The following is a 24643-nucleotide window of genomic DNA, read 5'->3' as shown; positions in this document are numbered from 1 at the left end:
AGTGTCTTTCAGGCAGAGATACTTGCAATAGAAAGATGTGTAGAAATCAACATAACAAGACTCTATCGGAAATGTGACATAGCGATACATTCCGATAGTCAGGCTGCAATTAAACCACTCAGCTCACATACCATCTATTCTAAGATGGTATTGAAGTGCCGAAGAAAACTTAGTGAAATGGGTAAGAATAATAGGGTCTTTTAAGTCTGGGTTCCCGGCCATTCGGGAATCAGAGGGAATGAGGAGGCAAACACACTTGCCAGAAAAGGAGCACAAACTCCTTCCATCGGCCCGGAACCTTTCTGTGGTGTAGACAAATGCACCTATACGAGAAAGAGTTTCAGGAAAAAGAGGTAACCGAAAGAGGAAAACTATAGCGGAATCTTCCTGGTCTGGATCACTCCAAAAAGTTTCTTCGAAACTTTGACTCTACAAGATCCAAGAACTCATTGGATTTCTCACAGGGCATTGCCGCCTTAGGAAACACCTTATGAGAATGGGTCTAACAGAAAATGACAAGTGTAGATTCTGTGAGGAGGAGGAAGAAACTCCGGATCACCTGGTGACGGAATGCCTCGCCATCGCTAGCCAACGCAAAACCTGCCTTGGACACGAAACTTATGGAAGTGAGAAATTAGCCTCCTTGAAGCCATCCAAGATATTGGAGTCCATCAGAACTCTGGAACCGGAAGGCGAGCTGTAGATCACTTTATGGAGAGAATAGCTCCATGATGAAAGGCACAATAGACCATTAGGTCGCAGTGAAACGTAAACTCCTTAATTAAATCTAAATAAAATGTAATTAATCTAATTATTTTACATAAATGGCGGTAAACATGAGTATGATGATACTTCATTCGAAAACAACCAAAACCCATTCTTATTACGAATCAAATGAATACGCACACATAGATTAAAATGAGTAAGTTCATCGGTACCTAAGCTACCGAAGGATTGACAACACAAACTAGAATACCTAGTCTACTTCTATTACTATACAAGATTAGACATAACTCAGGTCCTATTTTAATGAAATTGACATTTATAAATAAATTATAAAAATCTGCATAATTTTTACTTTGGGCACATTTAACGTAATTTCATCGGTTTCTTAGTAAAATAAGAATATTTTTTTAATCGCTTTGAAAAAAACATATTTTGTAGAATATTTCTTGAAATTTCACATACTTGGTGGTTCGAAAGTTATATGAAATTGAAAATATTGGTGAATTCATAAACCACCCTGTATCTCGGCTAGATTAGACCTATCATATATAGATTTTTTGAATTCGTCTAGGGTAGCTCTAACTCAGGTTAACGTATGTACAGGGTGGGCAAATAAGCGAGGTAAGCGGCTATATCTCAGGATCCACTCATCGTAGAGACTTGCGGTAAAAAATTTTACGACTAAAGTATACAAGAGAACACACTGGAAATTGTTTTGAAGTTCATACCTCTACCGCTAGGGGGCGTAATAGCTACCGTCGAGTAGATAAATGAATTTTATTCGAAAATGTTTCATATGAAGTTGAAGAGAAAATATTATCACAGTATTCCTTGTAAAATTCTCTATCTTTTTGAATTGTCACTTTCGATTTTACGACATCAAATAAGGGTAGGTGAAAGGGATAAATCTGACTGATTGAAACGCCTGTAACTTCAGTTTGGTTCAACATTTTTGAGCAAATTAGTTCTCGTCTGAGAGATAATATCTTGTTGATTGAGGACAAAATATAGTCATGATGAATTTGTTTTTGCTGCTTTCGAAAGGGGGCGCTAAGTCAGAAGTTCGTTGTTTTGTTCATTTTACTCCGAAATTTCAAATATACTGATAGGATTTTCTTAACAGAAACAGAAATTCCATCAAATTTGCATGAAAAAACCTGAAGGTCGCAAAGCGTTAATTTCAAACCTTCTGAAGTAATGGCCGAAAAAAGATATTCTGCAACCGATGCACTGCGAAAAACCAAATTGTGTCTTTCAGTTCTGACAGAAACAGAAATCCCATCAAATTTGTATGAAAAAACCAAAAGGACGCAAAGCGATAGCTTCAGGCGTTCTGGAGATATGGCCGAAAAAAGACACAACTTAGTTTTTCAGTGCATCAGTTGAAGAACATCTTTTTTCGGCCATATCTCCAGAACGCCTATGCACACGTATATTACACTGTTCTGATATATATATTATTCGCAAAGTTAAGTGTTGTTATTTTAGAATCTGGAAAAGTATATGCCTGCTGTAAGTACACTTCGTATAACATTTTTGAGGTTGCACATTATTCCCTGAACGATTTTGTCCGCACTTCTTTGGGCGTGATTTCATTTGTTTATTTACCTCAGGGCTCCTCATCATTAAGTCGAACATCTGACTGATATTGGGAGTTCCCTTGATAAAGGAAACCACACACGCTCCTTCAAATATCCACTAATTGTCTTAGCTGTGTTTTTCACCTGTTCCATCCGTGGCCTTTTTTCTGTGTGTCAAGTTTGAGCTTCCCTGACGGGCCACAGAGGAGTGAAGCGTGTGTCCTTGTTTTTTTTCGTCCTTTTTTTTCCCTTCCTTTTTGCTGTGTTCCTGGAAAACAGTTTTTTGCGATGGCTGGCAAAGTGTGCTTCTGCTGCAAACAATCTTTCGCGGAACATTTGATTGTTACCTGCAATATTTGTCGCAACACTTTCGGTAATTCCTGTACCGGTATGAGTGCCTCTGAAGTTCTAGTTGTTAACTCGAAAAAAGCCATTTCATGGTCGTGTAAGAGCTGCGAGAGGATGGGAAATGATTTAAATTCATTGAAGGGAGTTATTGTGGCGCTTCAGCAGGAGGTTAAGGATCTCAAGATTGCATTGGAGAGTGTTCAGTGTGATGCCAACACTATGTTGAGTGACGAAACTTTTGAGCAGATAATGTTAGAGTTCGATAATCGTCAACAACGTAAGAACAACATCGTTCTTTTCGGTCTGCAAGAGCAGCCATCTAATATTTCAGGGGAGGAATCTAGAGTTCAAGATAATCATAAGGTTACAGAGGTCATAACCTATTTATCGAAAGATGTCTCTAATGTGAGTAGCCTGAAAATAATGCGAATTGGTAAGCCTAATAGAACTACAAATAAGCCTAGACCTGTGAAAATAACTCTTTCAAATGCTGCTCATGTACGATCTGTTCTGAAAAATTCGAAGAATCTCAGAAAAAGTCCTCAATATTCACATCTCTCAATTTCATCAGATGAAACATCTCGACAGCAATTATTCTATCAAAAAGTCAAATCTGATTTGGAGAAACGTAGAGCTGACGGAGAGAGTATACAGTTGAAGTTCGTACATGGGGTTCCAACAATTGTACCTCAGGGAAACTGACCTCGCCCGATTGCAGTCAATTTGGGATCAACTGCTTTTACCAAAATGTGCGTGGGCTTAATACAAAGACAAATGACTTGTTGTGTGATTTTGATGTGATTTGTTTCAGTGAAACGTGGTTGAACAGTGGGGTTTTCAACTCGGAGCTTTTTCCGAGTGATTACTCCGTCTACAGGTGTGATAGAGATCTTCATTCGACGGGGTGTACTACCGGAGGTGGAGTTCTCGTCGCTGTACATGGCAGGCACTCATCGGAGTGCATTGACTTATCTATGCTGCGTACTTTAGTTCCATCTATAGATTTAATTGGCTGTAAAATTAGATTTAGATCACTGACATTACTTATTATTGTTGTTTATATACCCCCTCAAGTTGATTTGGTAACATATGATTCATTTTTAAGCTGTCTTTCGACTATTCAAATAATTTTAGATAAGAAACTGTTAATTATTGGTGATTTCAATGCACCTCAGTTTGTGAGCAACCCTCCTTCGGATGGGAAGTGTGTAGCCTTGGGAGTGATGGCGGAGATTATCAACCTTGATCAATACAATAATTTGGTTAATAATAATGGAAGGCTGCTAGATCTGGTGTTTTCAAATGTTCCATGTCACGTCTCTCTGGACGCATTTTCTTTGGTGAATGTTGATCCACAACATCCTCCGATTCATTTCTGCGTGTCCTGTATGTCAGAACGTATTTCGTCCATGGGAGTGAACTCTGTGGATACCAGAGAGTTCAATTTTCGTAAGGCTAATTTTCCGCTCATGTACCAGATGATATTGGATACCACTTGGGATGATGTATTTGAGTCGACCCAGGATGTCAATGTGGCATGTTGTAGTTTTTATGCCATATTGAATAATATATTTTTGCAAACTGTGCCTTTTAAGATCAAGAGAAAAAGACGTTTTCCTTCTTACTTCAACTCGACTATTATTAACAACATCTTAAAGAAGGAAAAATCTCTAAGTAATTTCAGGAGGTATGGAGATGAGTTCTATCTGAGGAAATACAGAGAGTTGAGAAAGACCGTCAAACGTGACATTGGCTTGGCTTATAAGAACTTCATTCAAAGCTCGGAGGATAAGATTACACAGGATCCCTCCTCCTTCTGGTCTTTTATTAATGAGAAGAAGGGTAACTCCAGAATTCCTGGTGAGATGAGACAGAGCGGAGAAATTTATAGTGGGCCCACGTCTATCGCTAATGTCTTTGCGGAATATTTTAGTTCGGTATATGATCCTGTTGTGGACCGTGATGAATTTGATATATACGATATATATAGTAGTCAGGATGCGATTCGAATTAACTCAATAACACAAGACCAAATAATTGTCGCTGCCAAGAAACTCTCTAATAAACTTACATCTGGTCCTGATGGAATACCAAGTTTTATTGTAAAGGATTATATTTGTGCGCTGTCGCATCCATTGGAACATATATTCAATCTCATCTTGAGCGAGGCCACCTTTCCTAAAACATGGAAGCTGGCCAAGATTGTACCAGTCTTGAAGAAAGGGGACTCTTCGGTTGTTTGTAACTACAGACCAATTTCTATTCTGTCCAACCTCTCCAAATTATTTGAAATTATTGTCTACAATAATATTTCTCCAGCCATAAGGAGTCATATTAAGATTGAGCAGCATGGGTTCATGGCGAGGAGATCTTGCGCAAGCAATTTGACGGTATTTTCCCAGTATATTTGCGAAGTGCTCGATTCCGGTGGACAGGTGGATACAGTATACACAGACTTTCAGAAGGCTTTTGACAAGGTTGCACATGATCATCTTATAACGAAATTATACAATAAGTTTAGCTTTTCCGAGAGCCTTGTCAAACTGTTTCGTTCGTACCTGGTTGATCGACGTCAGTTCGTCCAGCTGGAGGGTGTACGGTCATCTGAGTTTATACCCACTTCTGGAATACCTCAGGGCTCCAACCTTGGGCCCCTCCTATTCATTTTGTTTGTGAATGATCTGATGGATGATCTTGAATTGCTGCATCTGATGTTCGCGGACGATTTAAAATTATATTATAAAATTCAGTCACTGGAAGACTGTGTTCAACTTCAGCTCGAGCTGGATAGTGTTGCCAAGTGGTGTGGGGATAATCTTTTGAGTTTGAATGTTTCAAAGTGTAGTGTTGTTACCTACACAAGGAAAAAAGATATGCTGAGATATGAATATTTCGTCGGGGATCAAGTTCTATCTCGAGTTGATGGTGTGAAAGACCTTGGTGTGGTTTTTGATCAGAAGTTTACTTTCATTCCACATATCTCCCAACTCATTTCATCTGCTTCGAGAACATATGGATTCATTGCTCGTAATGGAAAATATTTCAGCAATACTTCAACATTTTTGAGTCTCTTTCATTCACTCATCCGAAGCAAGTTGGAGTATGGCGGCATTATTTGGCATCCTGTTTATTTTTGCCATCAATACCACCTTGAGGCCGTTCAGAGAAGGTTTTTGAAATTCTTAGTTTGGAGGGAGGATAGGGTTTATCCACCAAGAGGATTCGACCATGGTGCATTGTTACGTCGATTCAATGTGGTTTCGCTGCGGGATAGGAGAGGAATTTTGTGTCTCAGATTCCTATACAAATTACTGCACAACAGTATAGATTGCCCACCTCTTCTGGCTGCTTTGGGATTCCGCGTTCCAAGACCTGCGTCCCGTGCGGTGGAGTTATTCCACTTGGAGACACTCAGGACCAATTCTTTGATACAGTCCCCCATTTGGTTCATGGAGTCTACTTTCAACTCAGTTGCGAGAGAGTGTGACATTCACTTTGATTCGTTGGCGTTTATTGTCGATAAATATGTAACGGGGTTAGATTGAATGTATATGATTGTATTTTTTTTTGTATTTTTGGTATACGGTTATCTTCTTGCTCTTGAGATATTATATTGGTTATCAGTGTTGATTTTTGATGTGTCATGTATTGAAGCTAATTTAGATTATTGTGAATCGATATTGTCGGTTCATTTCTGTATTTTTTTTGTTTTTTTTCATCTCATTTTGCACTGTAGCTTGGTTTTTTTATTACTTGGTTAATTATTTTCTGTAATTGGGTGTTTACCTGTTGAAAATAAAGATCTTATTATTATTATTATTATTATTATTGAACGCCTGAAGCTATCGCTTTGCGACCTTTTGGTTTTTTCATACAAATTTGATGGGATTTCTGTTTCTGTCAGAACTGAAAGAAACAATTTGGTTTTTCGCAGTGCATCAGTTGAAGAATATCTTCTTTCGGCCATAATTTCAGAAGGTTTTAAATTAACGCTTTGCGACCTTCTGGATTTTTAATGCAAATTTGATGGAATTTCTGTTTCTGTTAAGAAAATCCTATCATTACATTTGAAATTTCGGAGTAAAATGAACGAAACAATGAACTTCTGACTCAGCGCCCCCTATCGAAAGCAGCAAAAACAAATTTATCATGATTCATGACTATATTTTGTCCTCAATCAACAAGATATTATCTTTCAGACGAGATCTAATTTGCTCAAAAATGTTGAGCCAAACTGAAGTTACAGGCGTTTCAATCAGTCAGATTTCTCCCTTTCACCTACCCTTATTTGATGTCGTAAAATCGAAAGTGACAATTCAAAAAGATAGAGAATTTTTCAAGGAATACTGTGATGATATTTTCTCTTCAACTTCATATGAAACATTTTCGAGTAAAATTCATTTATCTACTCGACTATCTACTACGCCTCCTAGCGGTAGAGGTATGAACTTCAAAACAATTTCCAGTGTGTTTTCTTGTACACTTTAGTCGTAAAATTTTTTACCGCAAGTCTCTACGATGAGTGGATCCTGAGATATAGCCGCTTACCTCGCTTATTTGCCCACCCTGTACATTTACCAATGAAAAACCTTGACTGGAATTGTCATATCCGTAGGTGTTTGTTGCGATTATGCCTTATTTATACCTCGCTATCGTGATTAACCAATAGAAATTCGAATCAACTATATCGCCAATGTGGAAACATGGTCACTGTAGTTTTGTCTGCAGAGTGTGGCCTCTATACTATAACATAATTTTTTATAAATTTTACCCTAAGCTGGCGAGAGCCAATTCGAAAGCTTCACTTTTTGCCTTATAGTCTTGCTCAGAAAAAGTATTCATCTGTAGGGGTTCATTGTAGGGTAGAGCAGAAGATGCTTTCTTTTTTTTGCACAAACCGCAACATATAATTGGATGCCTACGACTCGAGGTGTCAGGCTTCTTTTTCTCTTCAAATTCATCGTTTTTCTCTTGTAATTCTTCATCGTTTTCCTGTAAAGTATCGTATCGTTCATTGATAAACAATCACAACAACGAACAACCGAATAAATATTTTGTAAATATTATTTTTTCCTAAAGTGAATTCAGTTATTAAAATGAAACTTCTGAACAAATAAAGTTAATTTTCTGAAGAGAGAAAAATCATTTCAATTTCCATTCGATTCTAAAGTAAAATGCTCGAAAATGGATGAAAACTGTGGAAATAATTGTATTCCAAGAAGAAGCAATGAAGAATCAAAATTTTCTTTGGATAGAGTGAATGTAAAATACTTAAGGAAGTCACTGGCAGAAATAATAACATTATACTCCAAAGAATGTTTTTTGAAACATTAAAGACGTGCAGCAATTTTTTTGATGAAATCTACAATACTAGCACAGTGGTAACAAAAAAAACTAGTCCCGACTGTTTATCCTCTGTATCTCAAAAATTGAAACGTTCATAACATTCGTTCATGAAGTTTTTTCTTAAATTTCTTTCAACATCTTGGGTATTTCCAAATTGTACGTGAACCTTTAAGGTCGTGTAAGTATGACTCGTTTGAGCCATATTTAGTGATAAGCAAAAATCAACAGTTTGCGAGATATTTTAGTTCTTATGATTTTCAAAAGATTGAACACTTTGCATAATTTTTTGTCAATTTTTCTACGTTGAACAAATTTGATCATAATTTTGGATTATTTATTTTTGAGGCCAGCGAAAAGTCCGGATTCAACACCGTTAGAATAGACGAAGCAGCGAAAAGACAGGCGGACATTATCAACTGAAGAAATAAAAAAAAGGGCATGTGCTTGTATAAGAAATGGGGGATGTCATTTCAAACATAAGTTATGAATACATTCTCTACTGAAATTTTTAGTTTAATTGCAACAACAAATATTCAATTCCTTACTTTCCTATTTTTGCTTCCTTCCCCTTTCAAATCAGAATCTGCTGAAACAAAATTATAGTATCTACATTATAACGAAAATTTTTTTGGAAAATTAAGAAGGGATTTGGAAGTTTTTAAAATAATTTTGCCATACATAATTTATGGAAATCGAAAGTTGCAGGCAAATTTATATTAGAAATTTACTATTTTTTTCTGCAATATCACCATTCAAATCATACTTAACAGCCTTAACACCAATTATTTTCAAGATAAACAGGGTGTTCTATTTGAAATATCGAAGTTGTTAGAACTTTTCGATAAAAGCAGCCACACAGCAGCGCTGAAAATATTTTAGATCGATAGTCCAGTGGTTTCTACCCAAGAAACAAAATTTTCAATAAAATCGTACCTTTCGTTCTCCGTCTAAGTCTAGGGTACCGTGGCCCACCTGTATACAGGGTGGCCACTTTTTCAATGGGATTGTATTGGTAACTTTTAAACCATAAGAGTTAGAAGGTCGGTCAAATGGAGAAAAAGTTGTATGCATAGAAGCATTATCAAGCAGTTCAAACAAATTGAGATTATCAGGGCCGGTTATTGAGATATCATTAGAAAAGTAAATTCTGTCATTTTGATTTTTCTTTTTTTCCCACTTTATTTTGAATATTATCAAAAAATGTTACAGGAATTTTTTATTCGACAGTAAATTGTTCTCAATTCGACGTAATCAGATTTCGTATCCAACGTTTCTCTGGGCCACCCTCAACCTCATTGTATATTTTATGACACTTTTCGAAATAACTTTTAACGCTGAATTCAACGATATATCGTACAATGTCATTCAAAGTTGATTTTCAGGTGATTTTGACCCTTATCCGAATTTCTTTGGGTCGGATCTGTATTACATTTCGGTACCTTTAGTTTAATTAACAACAAGCAATACATTTCGATGAGAAAATCAACTTACTCATCTTGAACTAAATGGAACATATTAGAATCAAATCAAGAAACAAGTAATAATTGTTTACATATTTCATTTCATAATAATAATAATAATAATAATAATAATAATTGACTTTATTCCCACAAAACAAGATCAATACAAATAATTTTACAAAGAAAAAAAATAACCTCGAAAATGTGAGAATAGGCGGAGTCCAGTGATGCACCTAAGTACATCTTCTGTTCAACTCAACCTAAACAAAATATAACAAATTCCATTGGTATAAAACAACCTGAGACGTCTAATTACATTAGAAAATTTATACATATATAATATTTACAATAACTCTCTCTCTCTCTCTCTCTCTCTTTCATTTGGTTAGGACTATTTAAATACACAATTCAGTCCTTCAAATTCGATTCTGCTCAAGTTGGTAATGAGAAAAAATACTGGACTTGAATTTTTGCAGGTTCAATATTTTTAGTTGAGAAGGAAGGGCATTGTACACAGAAGCGATGTTGTACGTGAAACACCTCTGGAAAAAAGTCGTCCTATGCGCCGGTGGTGTTATTAAACCTCTACTTCGTACATTTATATTGTGTACATGACTTCTGTAGATTATTTTTCGGTAGAGATATTTAGGTACTTTATTTACCAGGATTTTATGATAAAAACATGCAGCGTGATATTTACGGCGATAATCCATATTGAGCCAACTAATGTCTTTTAATTTATGCGATATTCTTTCGTATTTTCGGATACCATAAATGAAGCGCAGACATGAATTCTGAACCCTCTGAATTCTCAGTCTCTGAGCACTAGTGAGGCAATTGCCATAGACAACATCGGCGTAGTTGAAGGTTGATAGAACAAGAGAATCGCATAATAGTTTCTTCAATTTTTCCGGGATGAAATGGCGATTATTGTATATCGTTCTTAGTTTATACCGAGCACGTTGAATACAACTGGAAACATGTTTATCGAACCTTAAATTTGAATCAAATGTAAGTCCTAGATTTCGTTTGGCGTCTTCTATTTTCAGCAAATTATCTCCTATTTTTATTTTTATCATTTTCTTGATATCTTGAAAATGACTCCTTGGACCGAACAACATAACACAACACTTCTCTGGGTTTAGAAATAAATTGTGATCCAATGAGTTCTTGCTCAATTCAGAGAGTTCGCGATTCATTGTTTCACATGTGTCATGAGCATTTTCCCTGTTGAATGACAAGTATACTTGAGTATCGTCAGCGTAATAATGTACTTTTGATTTTTTAAAGCAGCAGTTTTGCCCTGAGGTATAAATGGCATATAAAGCGGGGCCTAAGATTGAGCCCTGCATTACGCCGGTTGTGGTTATCAGATCCTGCGATACGGTGTTATCGATTATTACCCTCTGTGATGTTCCCTCAAAGTAGCTTCTGAAGAACTGGACTGCGCCCTCGTCCAGTCCGATATAGTGGAGCATTGCTAACAATACTGAACGATCCAAAGTATCAAAAGCTCGAGTGTAATCCAACAACACCAGCATGGTATACTGGTTATTGTCGGCTGCTCGAACTATATCATCTACGATATCAGATAGCGCAGTAGAGCAGCTGTGATCCTTACGAAATCCAGATTGCGTTTCTGGTAGTATGTTATTTGAGGTTATGTAGTTTAGAAGTTGTCCATTAATTACCTTCTCTAGGATTTTAGATAGGCATGGGAGAATGCTGATAGGTCTGAGATCTTTATACTCATTGGGCATGTTCACCTTAGGTTTCGGAATTAGAAGGGCTTTCTTCCATGATTTTGGATATATAGATTTTGTGATGCAGAAATTAATAGTATGAGTCAAATAAGGAAGGATGAAAGGACAGCATAGATGGATAGTATACATTCCTATTTCATCTAAACCGCATGCCTTGGATTTGATTTGGCTGATAATTTTGAGGATCTCAATTTCCGTTACAATCTCGAATTTCAGTACAGAAGTCAAATTTTCTCTCTTGTTACTTGAATAATATGCAATTGTTTGATCTAAGTTTCTTGTGGTTTGAGGGATTGAGGAGATGAAATATTGATTGATTTCGTCAGGTTTTTTTAGGTTTTCTGGAATAGTTTTAAGATTATCCTCGCTGTCACCACAATAGTATTTCAAATCATGCCAGAAGTTATTAGATGTTGAAAATTTATTATCGAGAAATGCTTTTTTTTCTTTTTTGATTGTTGATGATGTTAAGTTCCTAAGTGATTTGTAATAAGCTCTATTAGTATCAGAACGGCATTTTTTATATTTACTAAGCGCTTTATTACGCATTTTTATCAGATTAATGACGTTCTTCAACCAAGGTTGCCTGTTACGTTTAGTTAGTCTTACTGTTCTTTTTGGCGCATGTAGATCCAATAAAATATTCAAACTCTCAGTTATAAAATCAACCTTCCTATCTATATCATTCATGTCATATATATTCCGCCATGGGATAGATTTTAGGTCTTGTTCAAATTGGCTGATATTAATATCACTCCAGTTCCTGACCTCTTTATATTTAATAACTTTAGTTATACTAGGTATTTCTACCTCACAATAAATAAATTCATGATCCGAGAACTGGAATGGCAAAGTGTCACATTCGAATATCTTAATGTTATTAGAAATTATAATAAGATCTATTAAGGAGCTACTTTGTGTAGTTATTCTAGTGGGGTGTGGAACTATCTGAGAAAGATTCGCCGATTCCAACACAGAATTGAACTCCATAACTTCCTTCGATAGGGAATCCATGTAGTCTATATTGAAATCGCCAACGCAGCATATTCTATCACAAAGAGGTACAAAGGATGATAAGATGTCGTCAAATTCAACTAGAAAATCAGATTGTCTGTAATGAGGGGGTTTATAAATACATCCCAGAATGAATTCACTCTTGCCCATCTGAACCTTAATCCATATTTGCTCGAAGTGTTCATTACTTGTTAGTTCATTTTCCATCCGCGTGAATTTATAACCTTGTTTTATGAATAAGCCAACTCCTCCTCCCCTACTTTTTCTGTTCTGGAAAATACCGTGATATCCATAAACCCCTACATTCGTGTCTAATGAATTATCATTAAGCCATGTTTCAGATATGCCAATAAAATCAAAATTCTCAGAGTTCACGAATTGATCGAAGTCAGAAAGGTTTGGAGTAAGAGATCTAATATTAATGTGACCTATTCTTAAATTTTGAGCAGTTTTCATCGGGAATAGAGTTAGCAGAGTGTATTATAAGAATTTAAAGTAAACATTCATAAGAGTGATGAGTAAAACAAAAAAAAAGAAAAATCCAGAGAAAGAGGCACAAAGATTTCTCACTGAGTGCTACTAAAAGAAATTTATCAGAATTAATCGAAAACTTGAATGACTAGTTATTAGAAATGAGAGAGAGCTTTACAAAAAAAAAAAAAACCTAATATAAAATATGAGCAATAGAGAAAACGAAAAGTATACGCTCACATAGATACCGCTCCGCCCTCAATTCACCAACTCTTCTAGCTGCTTTTCATCGGCGATCTGGATCTTTCGGTTGTTATGAAAGACTAGAATTCTTCCTCGATCGGTCCATGATTTGTTCTTGAATTTCTCTCTCACTTTCAGAAGGAGACTATAATTTTCAGTTGACAGCATTTCACACACCATTATATTTTTCCCTTTGAGTCGACTTTTATTATAGAATATTTCATCACGCCGCCACTGGGTGACGAATTCAACTATCAAAGGTGATGGTCTGTTCTCTTCTTGTTTGTTGTTCTTTCTTTTCAGGCGATAACAGGAGGCGATTTCGTTTTTATCGATATTTACGCCCAGATTTTTATGAATCATACTTAACAAGTCTTCCTTGATGTCTAATCTTCCATTATTTTCAGGAATTCCACGAAATAAGAGTTTCTTGTTGTTATTTCCATGCATGATCTTATTTATGTTACGTTCATTTTTACTCACTTTTGATTGAATAAGTAGTATATTTTCATTCATCCTTTTTATTTCAGCTCTGATTTCATATTCGAAGCTTTTCAATTTTTCCTCAAAAACTGATGGGCTAGATGATCCTGTTGCATTGTGGTCGATATAGTCCTTGCGTAATTTTTCGAGACCTTGCTGTAGTTTTGCTTCAATTTTAGTCATTCTTTCAGTAAGATCCGACGGTGTCTCGTTCGATGGGTTTTTTCTTGTTCCTCCCATGTTCAATTCCAAAAAAGATTTACAAAAGATATCGAAACAAATTATGAAGAATTTTTCCAGAGCAGCGGCTCAATCTTATAGTACAAATATATTTAGCGGAGCTAGTTCGTCCCGTGTTTACGCTACGAACGTCATATGACGAATTAAAAAATGAGGTTGAGGGTGGCCCAGAGAGCACGAAACGTTGGATACGAAATCTGATTACGTCAAATTGAGAACAATTTACTGTCGAATAAAAAATTCCTGTAACATTTTTTGATAATATTCGAAATAAAGTGGGAAAAAAAGAAAAATCAAAATGACAGAATTTACTTTTCTTACGATATCTCAATAACCGGCCCTGATAATCTCGATTTGTTGGAACTGATTGATAATGCTTAATGCTTCTATGCATGCAACTTTTTCTCCATTTGACCGACCTTCTAACTCTTATGGTTTAAAAGTTACCAATACAATCCCATTGAAAAAGTGGCCACCCTGTATATAAAAGTAACCTGACACATCCAAATAAAGGAAATCCTTAACTAGAAAACAGGTAATTCACATTGAACAAAATATCAAATTAAATGTTGACCTTATTGCGATTGAGATAAATAGCACAAACTTTGACATATTTTCACAAAGTAAAAGAAGCATATTGGTCAGTTAAGAGCCACTAAAATCGATGTATGCTATTGCTTATTTGTTTTTTTTTTGAACAGACATTAAACGTTGTAACAGACTAAACAGGGTGGAGGGGGTATGCCTGACAACAAGGTAGTGAAACTGTGAAACGTTAATGAAAATAACAATGTGAAATGGCTAACGAGGGGAATTGTTCATAAAACAAAGAAAAAGGAATAAGGACAGTCCCTCACAGAGAAGTGCTAACCGTAGACCATCAGTACGATGAAAAAGTGTTAGGATGAGCAACACTTGAAGGAATCAACAAAAAAACGGAGTCAAAAACAGAAGCCAGCCGTCCATTTGTGGTTTCAGGAGGAAGACCCAATGGGTTTTCGGGCAACAACCAACATCACCACGTGAGAAGCTAAAGCTACCTGCGTGACATCCGACTGAAGAAAATACAACAATGTGGAATGGCTATATACAGGGTGACCACGGGAAGTATTTACATTTTTGATGCGACTGTACTCGGCCTTGGCAAATTAGGGGGGTTGGGCGGGCGGTCATTCACCTCCTTAGCAGTGGCCATTTAGGTATTCCAGTCGCAATGGAGCCGTGGACAATTCAACATCGCGTGTTTACGTACGATTCTTATGTAAGAAACAATAATTCAGTGGTAGCGGCGCAGCGTGATTTTCGCATTCATTTTAACGGGCATGGAGCTGTACCTACCCGACCAACGATTATGAAATGGGTTACAATTTTTCGGACCACAGGCAACATTATGGCGAAAAAACCACCAGGCGCTACACGAACAGTGAGGACTCCGGAGAACCTCGTAATTTGGAAGATTTGAAGGAGGCAATTCGTGAAGAGGTGGCACTAATCACCGAGGAGACACTACAGCTAGTATGGCAGTGCTTCCTCAACAGAATTGAAAACTGCATCAGAGAAGACGGCCGTCAGCTTCCTGACATTATTTTTGCAAGTTAAATTAAATGGCATAACCTAACAAACATGTCAGAAAAGTAAATAAATTTTTTGTTTAAAAAATTAACACCGTTTTGCTGTTTTCAAAATGTAAATACTTCCCGTGGTCACCCATTATATAGCTTCCCACGTGGTGATGTTAGTTGTTGTCCGAAAACCCATTGGGCCTGTTGAAACCACAAATGGACGGCTGGCTTCTGTTGTGGACTCTGTTTGTTTGTGGTTTCCTTCAAGTTTTGCTCAGCCTTAAACTTTTCCACCGTACTGATGAGGGCCGAAAGCTCGAAACAAGTGTCTACGATTAGCACTTCTCTTTGAGGGACTGTCCTTATTCCTTTTTATTTGTTAATGAAAAAAGTGTGAATGTGAGTAAGACGGAATATTTGAGGATAGGAGACACGAGGGAGGAAGATCTGGATTTGCAGGTGCATGGGCTTAAAAGGTGCAGAGAATTCAAATATTTGGGGAGTTTCATATCTGAATAGGACACAGGAAGGTAAGAGGGTTGTTCACCTGTTGAACTCTTTACTGTGGTCAGGCAGGATGAAACTTCGAACAAAAATGACAATGTACACGACAGTTGTAGAACCTATTTTAACTTATGGCTGTGAATGCTGGAAACTTCCAGAAAAAAAAAATAAGACCCATAGACACAGTAGAGATGGACTTCTTGAGAAGATCTTGTGGAGTTTCCAGATTGCATCACATTAAAAACGAAGAGATAAGAAGGAAAACTGGGCGGGTTCTTACAACGGCAGAACGAGTGGAAACGAGACAGTTACTATGGTACGGGCACGTTATGAGGATGGACGGTACACGAAGGCCGAAAAGAGTTTTGGAGTACATACCACAAAGCAGAAGGAGAGGAAGACCAACAACGCAGTGCAAGGAAGGAATTACAAAGAGTATGAGAGATAGAGCTATTGATGAAGATGACTGGAATGATAGAAAGAAATGGCGAACGAAATGCGGGATGCGGCATAGGCTGTAGAATCCCCACTTATATACATATACATATACAGGGTGGCCACTTTTTAAATGGTATTGTATTGGTAACTTTCAAACCATAAGGGTTAGAAGGTCGGTCAAACGGAGAAAAAGTTGCATGCATAGAAGCATTATCAAGCAGTTCAAACAAATCGAGATTATCAGGGCCGGTTATTGAGATATCATAAAAAAAGTAAATTCTGTCATTTTGATTTTTCTTTTTTTCTCACTTTATTTCAAATATTATCAAAAAATGTTACAGGAATTTTTTATTCGACAATAAATTGTTGACAATTTGACGTAATCAGATTTCGTATCCAACGTTTCGTGCTCTCTGGGCCACCTTCAACCTCATTTTTTTCAATACAGACCTGTATATTTTATGACACTTTTCGAAATAACTTTCAACGCTGAATTCAACGATATATCATACAATGTCATTCAAAGTTGATTTTCAGGTGATTTTGACCCTTATCCAATTTTCTTTGGGTCGGATCTGTAGTGAATGCAATTTATCAAAAACTGCTGTTAATAAAATAGTCAAGAGACGCGAATACAATGATTTCAAATTTGAATACCAAGCCTTGCAAAACTTTTATCGTAATGATATCAAAATAAAGTTCGATTCTGTAAATTGTTTCAACGGAACAAATGACAAATCCAACAATAGTGATTTCTCGCGAGAAGATTGAGAATGTATTGGAAGGTATTCAAGAGAACGAAATAAGCAAATGTATAAGAAGTATGGGTTCCAGAACCGTTAAGTGCATTTTACAAAATAGTGGACATTTCGAAAACTTACTTCATTCATTTTCATTTACTTTCGAATAATCATTCGATTTTTCTTTCATTAAATGATAATTCGTTTAATTATTATGAATTGAAATATGTAAATAATTATTACTTGTTTTTTGATTTAATTCTGATATGTTCCATTTAGTTCAAGATGAATAAGTTGATTTTCTCATCGAAATGTATTGTTTGTTGTTAATTAAACTAAAGGTACCGAAATGTAATACAGATCCGACCCAAAGAAATTTGGATAAGGGTCAAAATCACCTGAAAATCCACTTTGAATGACATTGTATGGTATATCGTTGAATTCAGCGTTAAAAGTTATTTCGAAAAGTGTCATAAAATATACAGGTCCGTATTGAAAAAAATGAGGTTGAGGGTGGCCCAGAGAGCACGAAACGTTGGATACGAAATCTGATTACGTCAAATTGAGAACAATTTATTGTGGAATAAAAAATTCCTGTAACATTTTTTGATAATATTTGAAATAAAGTGGGAAAAAAAGAAAAATCAAAATGACAGAATTTACTTTTCTTATGATATCTCACTAACCGGCCCTGATAATCTCGATTTGTTTGAACTGCTTGATAATGCTTCTATGCATGCAACTTTTTCTTCATTTGACCGACCTTCTAACTCTTATGGTTCAAAAGTTACCAATACAATCCCATTGAAAAAGTGGCCACCCTGTATATAATGAAAATTGTGGTGATGAAAGTATGGGTATTCACCTGCTGATTCTTCAGGGTTTCAACCAACTTATCCAGGGTAGCTGAAATTTCAGCTTCATTCTTCTCTTTGGAGCTCCTAAAAAACTCCGACCCGGCACTGATCTCATCCATCTGTATTAACTGGCTCGGTTTAGGTGTGAATTCCAACTGCTCATCAAGAGGAGTCAAAAAATGTTCCGATGGGACTTCCGAGTTTATTCCACTGTTTAGAGCTCCTCCGGCCTCGCCATCTTTCTGCTTGCTCGAAATCATCTTAGAAGTAAGGTCCTCGGTACTGTTGCCGTTTGTGTTCTCATCACGTGGATAATACGAAGTTCGTCCTGTATGCTTCAAGGCGGAAGGACCAGGCATGGCCAAATGTTCGGATTTTTCGGATACCTCCGTACTCAGTATCCTATCGGGAGCTCTAGTTTCCCTGCTGCTCTCGATCTCTTGCAGAACCTTGTCCAGATAGGGATCTCTGGATATTTGACGTTCTTTCAAACCCTCGACAGTTCGAATTATCGATTCCTGCTTCTTCTTGGAGTCGTCATTGTCGCTGAAGATCTTTTCCATCGGTACCTGAACTATGGGGTTCTTGAGTATGGACACCCTACGCAGATGTCTGTTCTCGTTTTCGTCAGCCATTACCGCGAACATAGGAGCCACGCTCTTCCTGTACATTCCTTCCTCGATCTCCAAGTATTGTTTGGTACGTTCGACTGTCGCAGTCGAGCCTAAAGTGGGCAAGGTGTCGTTGGTCTGGTAGGAGCTCACTCCAGGTATTTCTACTTCGGGTCCCTTGCCTTCCTGACTCTGCCGGAGTCTCTTCTCGCCGCTTCTCGATTGAGAACTGCCTGGATTCCCCGAGTGGCTGGTGGCCATCAGTAGGATGTTGTAATTCGTCGGTTCGGTCATTCCTTTCTCGAATTCGAAATAATCGGTTGTGGGTTGCGTTATTGGCTCTGATCGCATCCTCGCGATCTGAGACTCGTCATTGGTCACCGGTGTTTTTGGATCAGGGTTGTCTGTATCGGAAGGTCCATCCTGACTTATGAGCACTGCACCTACTATCAATGGAATGTGCGGAAGATCATCTGTTTGAATTTCCCTCGTTGTGAGGAAATCACGAATCATTGATGGAGATATAACTGGGACAAAATCACTGGTATTCTGTATTTCCTCATCTTTATGCGGAGTCAGATCGTACTCGTCGTTCCAACAGCTCGCCTCTAGCGCAGATGAAGCTAACCTTAGTTTACTACAAATAGACTTGTAGGGACAAAGTTTATCACATAAACGGTTGGTCTTTTCACCATCTGGAAGGCCATTTTGGCCACAGCCGTCGTTCAATTCGAAATAATGAAAGTCTTCTTCTTCCGACGAATTCATGCATTTCTCCAGCTTGGTTAGTTTTGAAAGAAGAACTTCAACATTTACGGAGTGTTGGCTTTCTACCTTCCCGTCTTCACTCGTCACTTGTTCTTTTTCTTCGTCGATATCTGCAACCTCAGACTGACTCGAAGAGTCTTCGTTTCCGCTTTTGCTGTTATAAGATTTCGAACAAATTTCTGGAATGGGACAAGGAGGTGTTTCAGCTCGAATCAATATGTGGGGATTTTCCTCAACAAATCGTCTGAGCAAGTAAACGGGCCCATTAATAAAAATATACTCATTATTAGACTTCTTGGGATATAAATCATTACTGTTGGTTTGAATAATACGGTCTTCTTTTTTATCTTCTTGAATAGTTATTATGATGGGTGTATTATTATATTTGGACATTGATTTTCCACTTTCACGATTCTCTATTTCCACTTGGGTTTCGTGATTCTCAGACTTCATCAACTTTTTCTGATCTGAAATGAAATGCATAATATACCTACAATACAGTTAGTGTATGAACAAAAAGCTTGAAATATTTTTGGTGATAGTTCGAACCAAAGTAATGATATATTCAGTTATAGTATCACAAGAGCATAGATAATATTCGATTATACAACGATTCACGAGATGTAGTTCGCGAAACATCACGAGAGCGCAGCTCGAGTGGAGAGATTCGTATAATGGAGAGATTCGTATAATCGAAATATTTTGTCTATGCTCGAGTGGTATTCGTTACGATTATATAACGAATAATTTCAATAACTATAACAAAAGCATTTTGATATTTCAATGACATTTCACTGAGCTTGACTTTTATTTTTTGGCGAACGTTCAAGAATGTTACTATGGAAATGATCACAATATGGCAGGAGGCGAAACACCAAAACGATTATACCACGTCGTCAAGTATTATATTCACTCATCAATACGCCGTAACTATGGGAAATTTACGGATTAAATTTCTTACCCTGTATATACAGGGTATTTCCAAATTGGATGAGAACCTTAGAGGACGTGATTGTATGACTCCTTTGCTATCGTTTGAGCCATTTTTAGTTATAATCAAAAATCAACAGTTTGTGGGATATTTCATTTCTTGTGATTTTTGAAAGACTTTTCACCTTATTTCATTTTTCGTCAATTTTTTCTACGTTGAACAAATTGGATTATAATTTTGGATTATTTTCGCGGCCAGCGACAAGTCTGGATCTAACACCGTTAGAATAGACGAAGCAGCGAGAAGACTCAGAGTAAAGTTCAGGCGGAAAGTACACTAGGGGAATAAATTAAGGGATCAGAATTTTATGCGGTTTTTCAAATGGCTGTATTTTCCTTAACAATGGTCGTATCTCAATTTGAAAAGAAGCTTTTTGAAGCATGAAGTTTAAAGTTTAGAGATCTCATGATGAAAAAATTTTTCAAGCAACGTGTATCGCTCAATCCTAATGAATACAGTGTCTAAAATTTCCGCGAAATTTTTTCAGTTTTTATTCTTGGCCTACAGACTTGGAATTTTTTTTTCCAACTTAATCACTATCTGGATGATATAACTTGTTCATTCAGCTTCAAAATCCTTTTTTCAAAATTTCTATACGAGCATTTCTCTCTGAAATATCGAACTTTGAATTGAAAAGGACCTTTTTGTCTTTAACCATCAATATCTCACCAATCAATGTTCACACAGAAAATTTAGGGGATGTTTTGAAATCTTGAATGAATTCTCTATAAGAACTAGCTATGGTATTTTCGGAAAAAAATGTTCTTCGTTCTCTACTCCAATTTGAAATATTGATAAAAATAGGGCTTTTGGGGGGCTTTTTAGATAATCTAGCGCTGAATTGAAAATATCGAAAAAACCCTCAATGTTGAGTGTGCGTTTTACAGTTCAATATCAACACAAAAATCTCAGAGAATTCTAATTCAATCCATGGAACGGTTTTTTGTTTTATTCGATCGAATTTTCAAAAAATTGAAGAAATTGAAGGAGCTTGAAAAATTTTTTCTTCATGAGATCTCTAAACTTTAAACTTTATGCTTCAAAAAACTTCTTTTCAAATTGAGATACGACCATTGTTATCAAAAATACAGCCATTTGAAAAACCGCTAAAAATTTCGAATTTTATTTTGATCCTTTAATTTATTCCACTAGTATATATATCAACTGAAGAAATAAGAAATAGGGCACGTGCTTGTATAAAAAATGGTGGAGGTCATTTCAAAAATGATTTATGAAAAATTTTCTACTGAAATTTTGAAATTAATTGCAATAAAAATATTCGATTCGTTACTTCCCTTCTCTGCTTCCTTCCCCTTTCAAATCAGAATTTGCTGAAACAAAACTATTGTCTGCATTTTAACGAATACTTCTTGGGAAATAAAGAAGGAATTTCGCAAGTTTTTAAAATAATGTTGTCATACATAAATTGTGGAATTCAAAATTGCAGGCAAATTTATAAAAGAAATTTACAATTTCAATGCCAACTTTCATCATAATTATAACGATCTGGTCACCAAAATTCCAGGAATTGAGTAGTAAAATATAAAACATGAATTTCTCACCCAAATTAATCAAATCAAGGATGCTTCTTTTGAAATAATACACTTACCTACGCCAACGAATACACTTATGCGAATGAAAATCCAATCATCAAAATATTTCCCCTTTATATTTTTCCAAGTAAATATATTTCCGAATAATTTGTTTTTGTTCTAATTTACTTCAGAGGAGTTGAATGGATAGATATGTAGAAAGTCATATTAGAGATATTGTATTCAACTGATTAAATTGTGATTATGCTTGGCGTCGACCACCAAGAATAAAATACTAAAATCGAATTAATATATGATGATATTCTCCTAATAAAATAAATGCAAGTTACTTAATTCATTCAGACAGAAAAATAAGAGCGATCGAATCGAGATCGATTAAGGACAATATGATCTTCTGATGTACAGTGCATCCCATTTTGGGTGAGACAGCCAGGTTTCTCGCTTGTTATTTAAGATAGAGCCTTGCGGTTTTCACGTCCCTGTCCTACTTTTTCGTGAAACTCAAGTTGGTCTAATCAGATTTTGCATAACTGTTTCCGTTCAAGAGATACAGGGTGATTTTGGAAATTGATACTTTTCGGACCCCTTCTTTATCTCCGAAGTTATTAGAAATAATGCTGAGGTAAAAGCTACTTCTTAATCAGAATTTTGCGTAGAATCCAGTGGCGTACTCATTATTTTTTTTCGGGGTATGGTTTAGAAGATTCAACACAAACTTATGTTTTTTTAAATGGAACACTATGTGTATCATTACTTCGTTGAATTCGTTATTTTTTTCCCTTCAAAATGATATATGACACCATGTAGGTGAGATGTTCAGAAAATTTTAAAAAACACTAAAACATCAAATAATGATGATTTTTTGTTAATGGGCAATGGATTTCCCATAGAAAAAAAAGAATCAATAATGATAACAATAATTTAAAGCGATGAAAGCTAGATCAGATTGGTTTTTTCCCTCCAAGGCCTACTTGATAAAACAATGCTCCCAAATGCATAGTAGCCATAATAACAACAAGGATGTTTGTGTCATCAATGACCTACTACTTTTAAAAATCGAAAGTAATAATCCTCTTATTGAAACATAGAAAATCCATGGCCCATTTACAAAAAAATCATCATTATTTGACGTTTTAGTGTTTTTTTAACATTTCTGAACATCCTACCTATATAGTATCATATATCATTTTGAAGGGAAAAAAATAACGAATTCAACGAAGTAATGATATATAGGGTGTTCCATTAAAAAAAATATAGGTTTGTGTTGAATCTTCAAAACCATACCCCGAAAAAAAATATTAAGTACGCCACTGGATTCTACGCAGAATTCTGATTCAGATGTAGTTTTCAGCTCAGGATTATTTCTAATAATTTCGGAGATAAAGAAGGGGTCCGAAAAGTATCAATTTCCAAAATCACCCTGTATCTTTTGAACGGAAACAGTTATACAGAATCTGATTAGACCAACTTGAGTTTCACGAAAAAGTAGGACAGGGACGTGAAAACCGCAAGGCTCTATCTTAAATAACAAGCGAGAAACCTGGCTGTCTCACCCAAAATGGGATGCACTGTACTCGGAGAATGCTTGGTAATGGATGAGGCTTCATACTTCATACAATACATAATAGTTATTTCTCAAATTCTGTGGTTATTCCGTTCATTCTTCCACATCTTGTAGAACAAAATCGTGCGAGAATATATCAGAAACGCACAGTTTTCATGGTTATATTTTGTTATTCTATGGTGGTACTCCGAACTTTCCGCCACGGCTTTATCTGTCAATTCATCAATTTGCCTTAATGAAATCAGTTCTGCCAATCAACATTTTTCAATGCAAAAATCACTAAAACATATTTATGGAAATATTTCATTAATTTCAATGAAAATGCAATGAATTAGAGAAAATAATGTATAATACTCGTACAGAAGGCTCATTCTACCACTCGTTCATTCCAAAACTCGCCACTTCGTGGCTCGTTTTTGAATTTTGAACTCGTGGAAGAATATCAATGCCTTCTGCACTTGTATTATAAATAACTATTATAATACAAGTGCAGAAGGCATTGATATTCTTCCACGAGTTCAAAATTCAAAAACGAGCCACGAAGTGGCGAGTTTTGGAATGAACGAGTGGTAGAATGAGTCTTCTGTACGAGTATTATACATTATTTTCTCTAATTCATTGCATTTTCATTGAAATTAATGAAATATTTCCATAAATATAATTAAGTGATTTTTGCATTGAAAAATGTTGGTTGGCAGAACTGATTTCTTTAAGGCAATTTGATGAATTGACAGATAAAGTCGTAGCGGAAAGTTCGGAGTGCCAACATAGAATAATAAAATATAACCATGAAAACTGTGTGTTTCTGATATATTCTCGCACGATTTTGTTCTACAAGATGTGGAAGAATGAACGGAATAACCACAGAATTAGAGAAAAAAACATTCCAGTCTTCGGCTCTGCGTGAGCTGATACCCAATCAGAGGACGATATCAGAATCCAGATTCCAGATATGTTTAGACAAACATATGTCAGAAACTTGTGATGGAGATGAAAAGATAGCAATATTTTCTCAGAATTCAACCCAAGGAGTATTCTAAAGCAGATCTCTTAGCCTGAGGTCAAAAAATTCTGCCCCTTGGGACTGGATAGCTTTAAAAAAAAACATTTACATCGACTGGAATGAACTGGTATCGCCTCATCCCGCTGGTGCAGATGAAATTATAATTAAATGGATTCAGTCTTAATTGAAATTCATATTGATTTGATAAAAAATAAATAAAAACACTTTTGATTTCCGCAGATTTTTTATTAATTCAACAATTGTTTTGCCGTCTCAGCGGCGTCTTGGGGGCGAAACAATCAATTAATAAAAAATTTGTGAAAATAATTGAATGTATTTTCATTTATTTTTTATCAAATTAATAAGAATTTTCATCAA

The 24643-nt window shown here is 36.1% G+C and overlaps 1 protein-coding gene across 4 annotated transcripts in view; it reads right to left on the bottom strand.

Moving 5' to 3' along the window:
- LOC123671110 overlaps positions 1 to 24643 on the bottom strand; it is a 65629-nt gene that overhangs the window by 645 nt on the left and 40341 nt on the right. For 2 of the 4 annotated variants that reach the window (XM_045604794.1, XM_045604793.1), the window contains 2 exons: positions 17784 to 19621; positions 7426 to 7646 (listed from right to left, as the gene is read on the bottom strand). In XM_045604794.1, coding sequence (XP_045460750.1) covers positions 7426 to 7646; positions 17784 to 19621 — 2059 coding nt within the window. Of the gene's footprint in view, positions 1 to 7425; positions 7647 to 8545; positions 8584 to 17783; positions 19622 to 24643 lie in introns of those variants that run through there. The other 2 variants (XM_045604796.1, XM_045604795.1) reach the window with 2 other exon arrangements.

The sequence above is a fragment of the Harmonia axyridis genome, chromosome 1 (assembly GCF_914767665.1).
Source record: "Harmonia axyridis chromosome 1, icHarAxyr1.1, whole genome shotgun sequence".
In the NCBI taxonomy this organism is placed as follows: domain Eukaryota; kingdom Metazoa; phylum Arthropoda; class Insecta; order Coleoptera; family Coccinellidae; genus Harmonia; species Harmonia axyridis.
The sequence above is the reverse complement of the archived record's forward strand: the minus strand, read 5'-3'. Positions and strand labels throughout refer to the sequence as shown.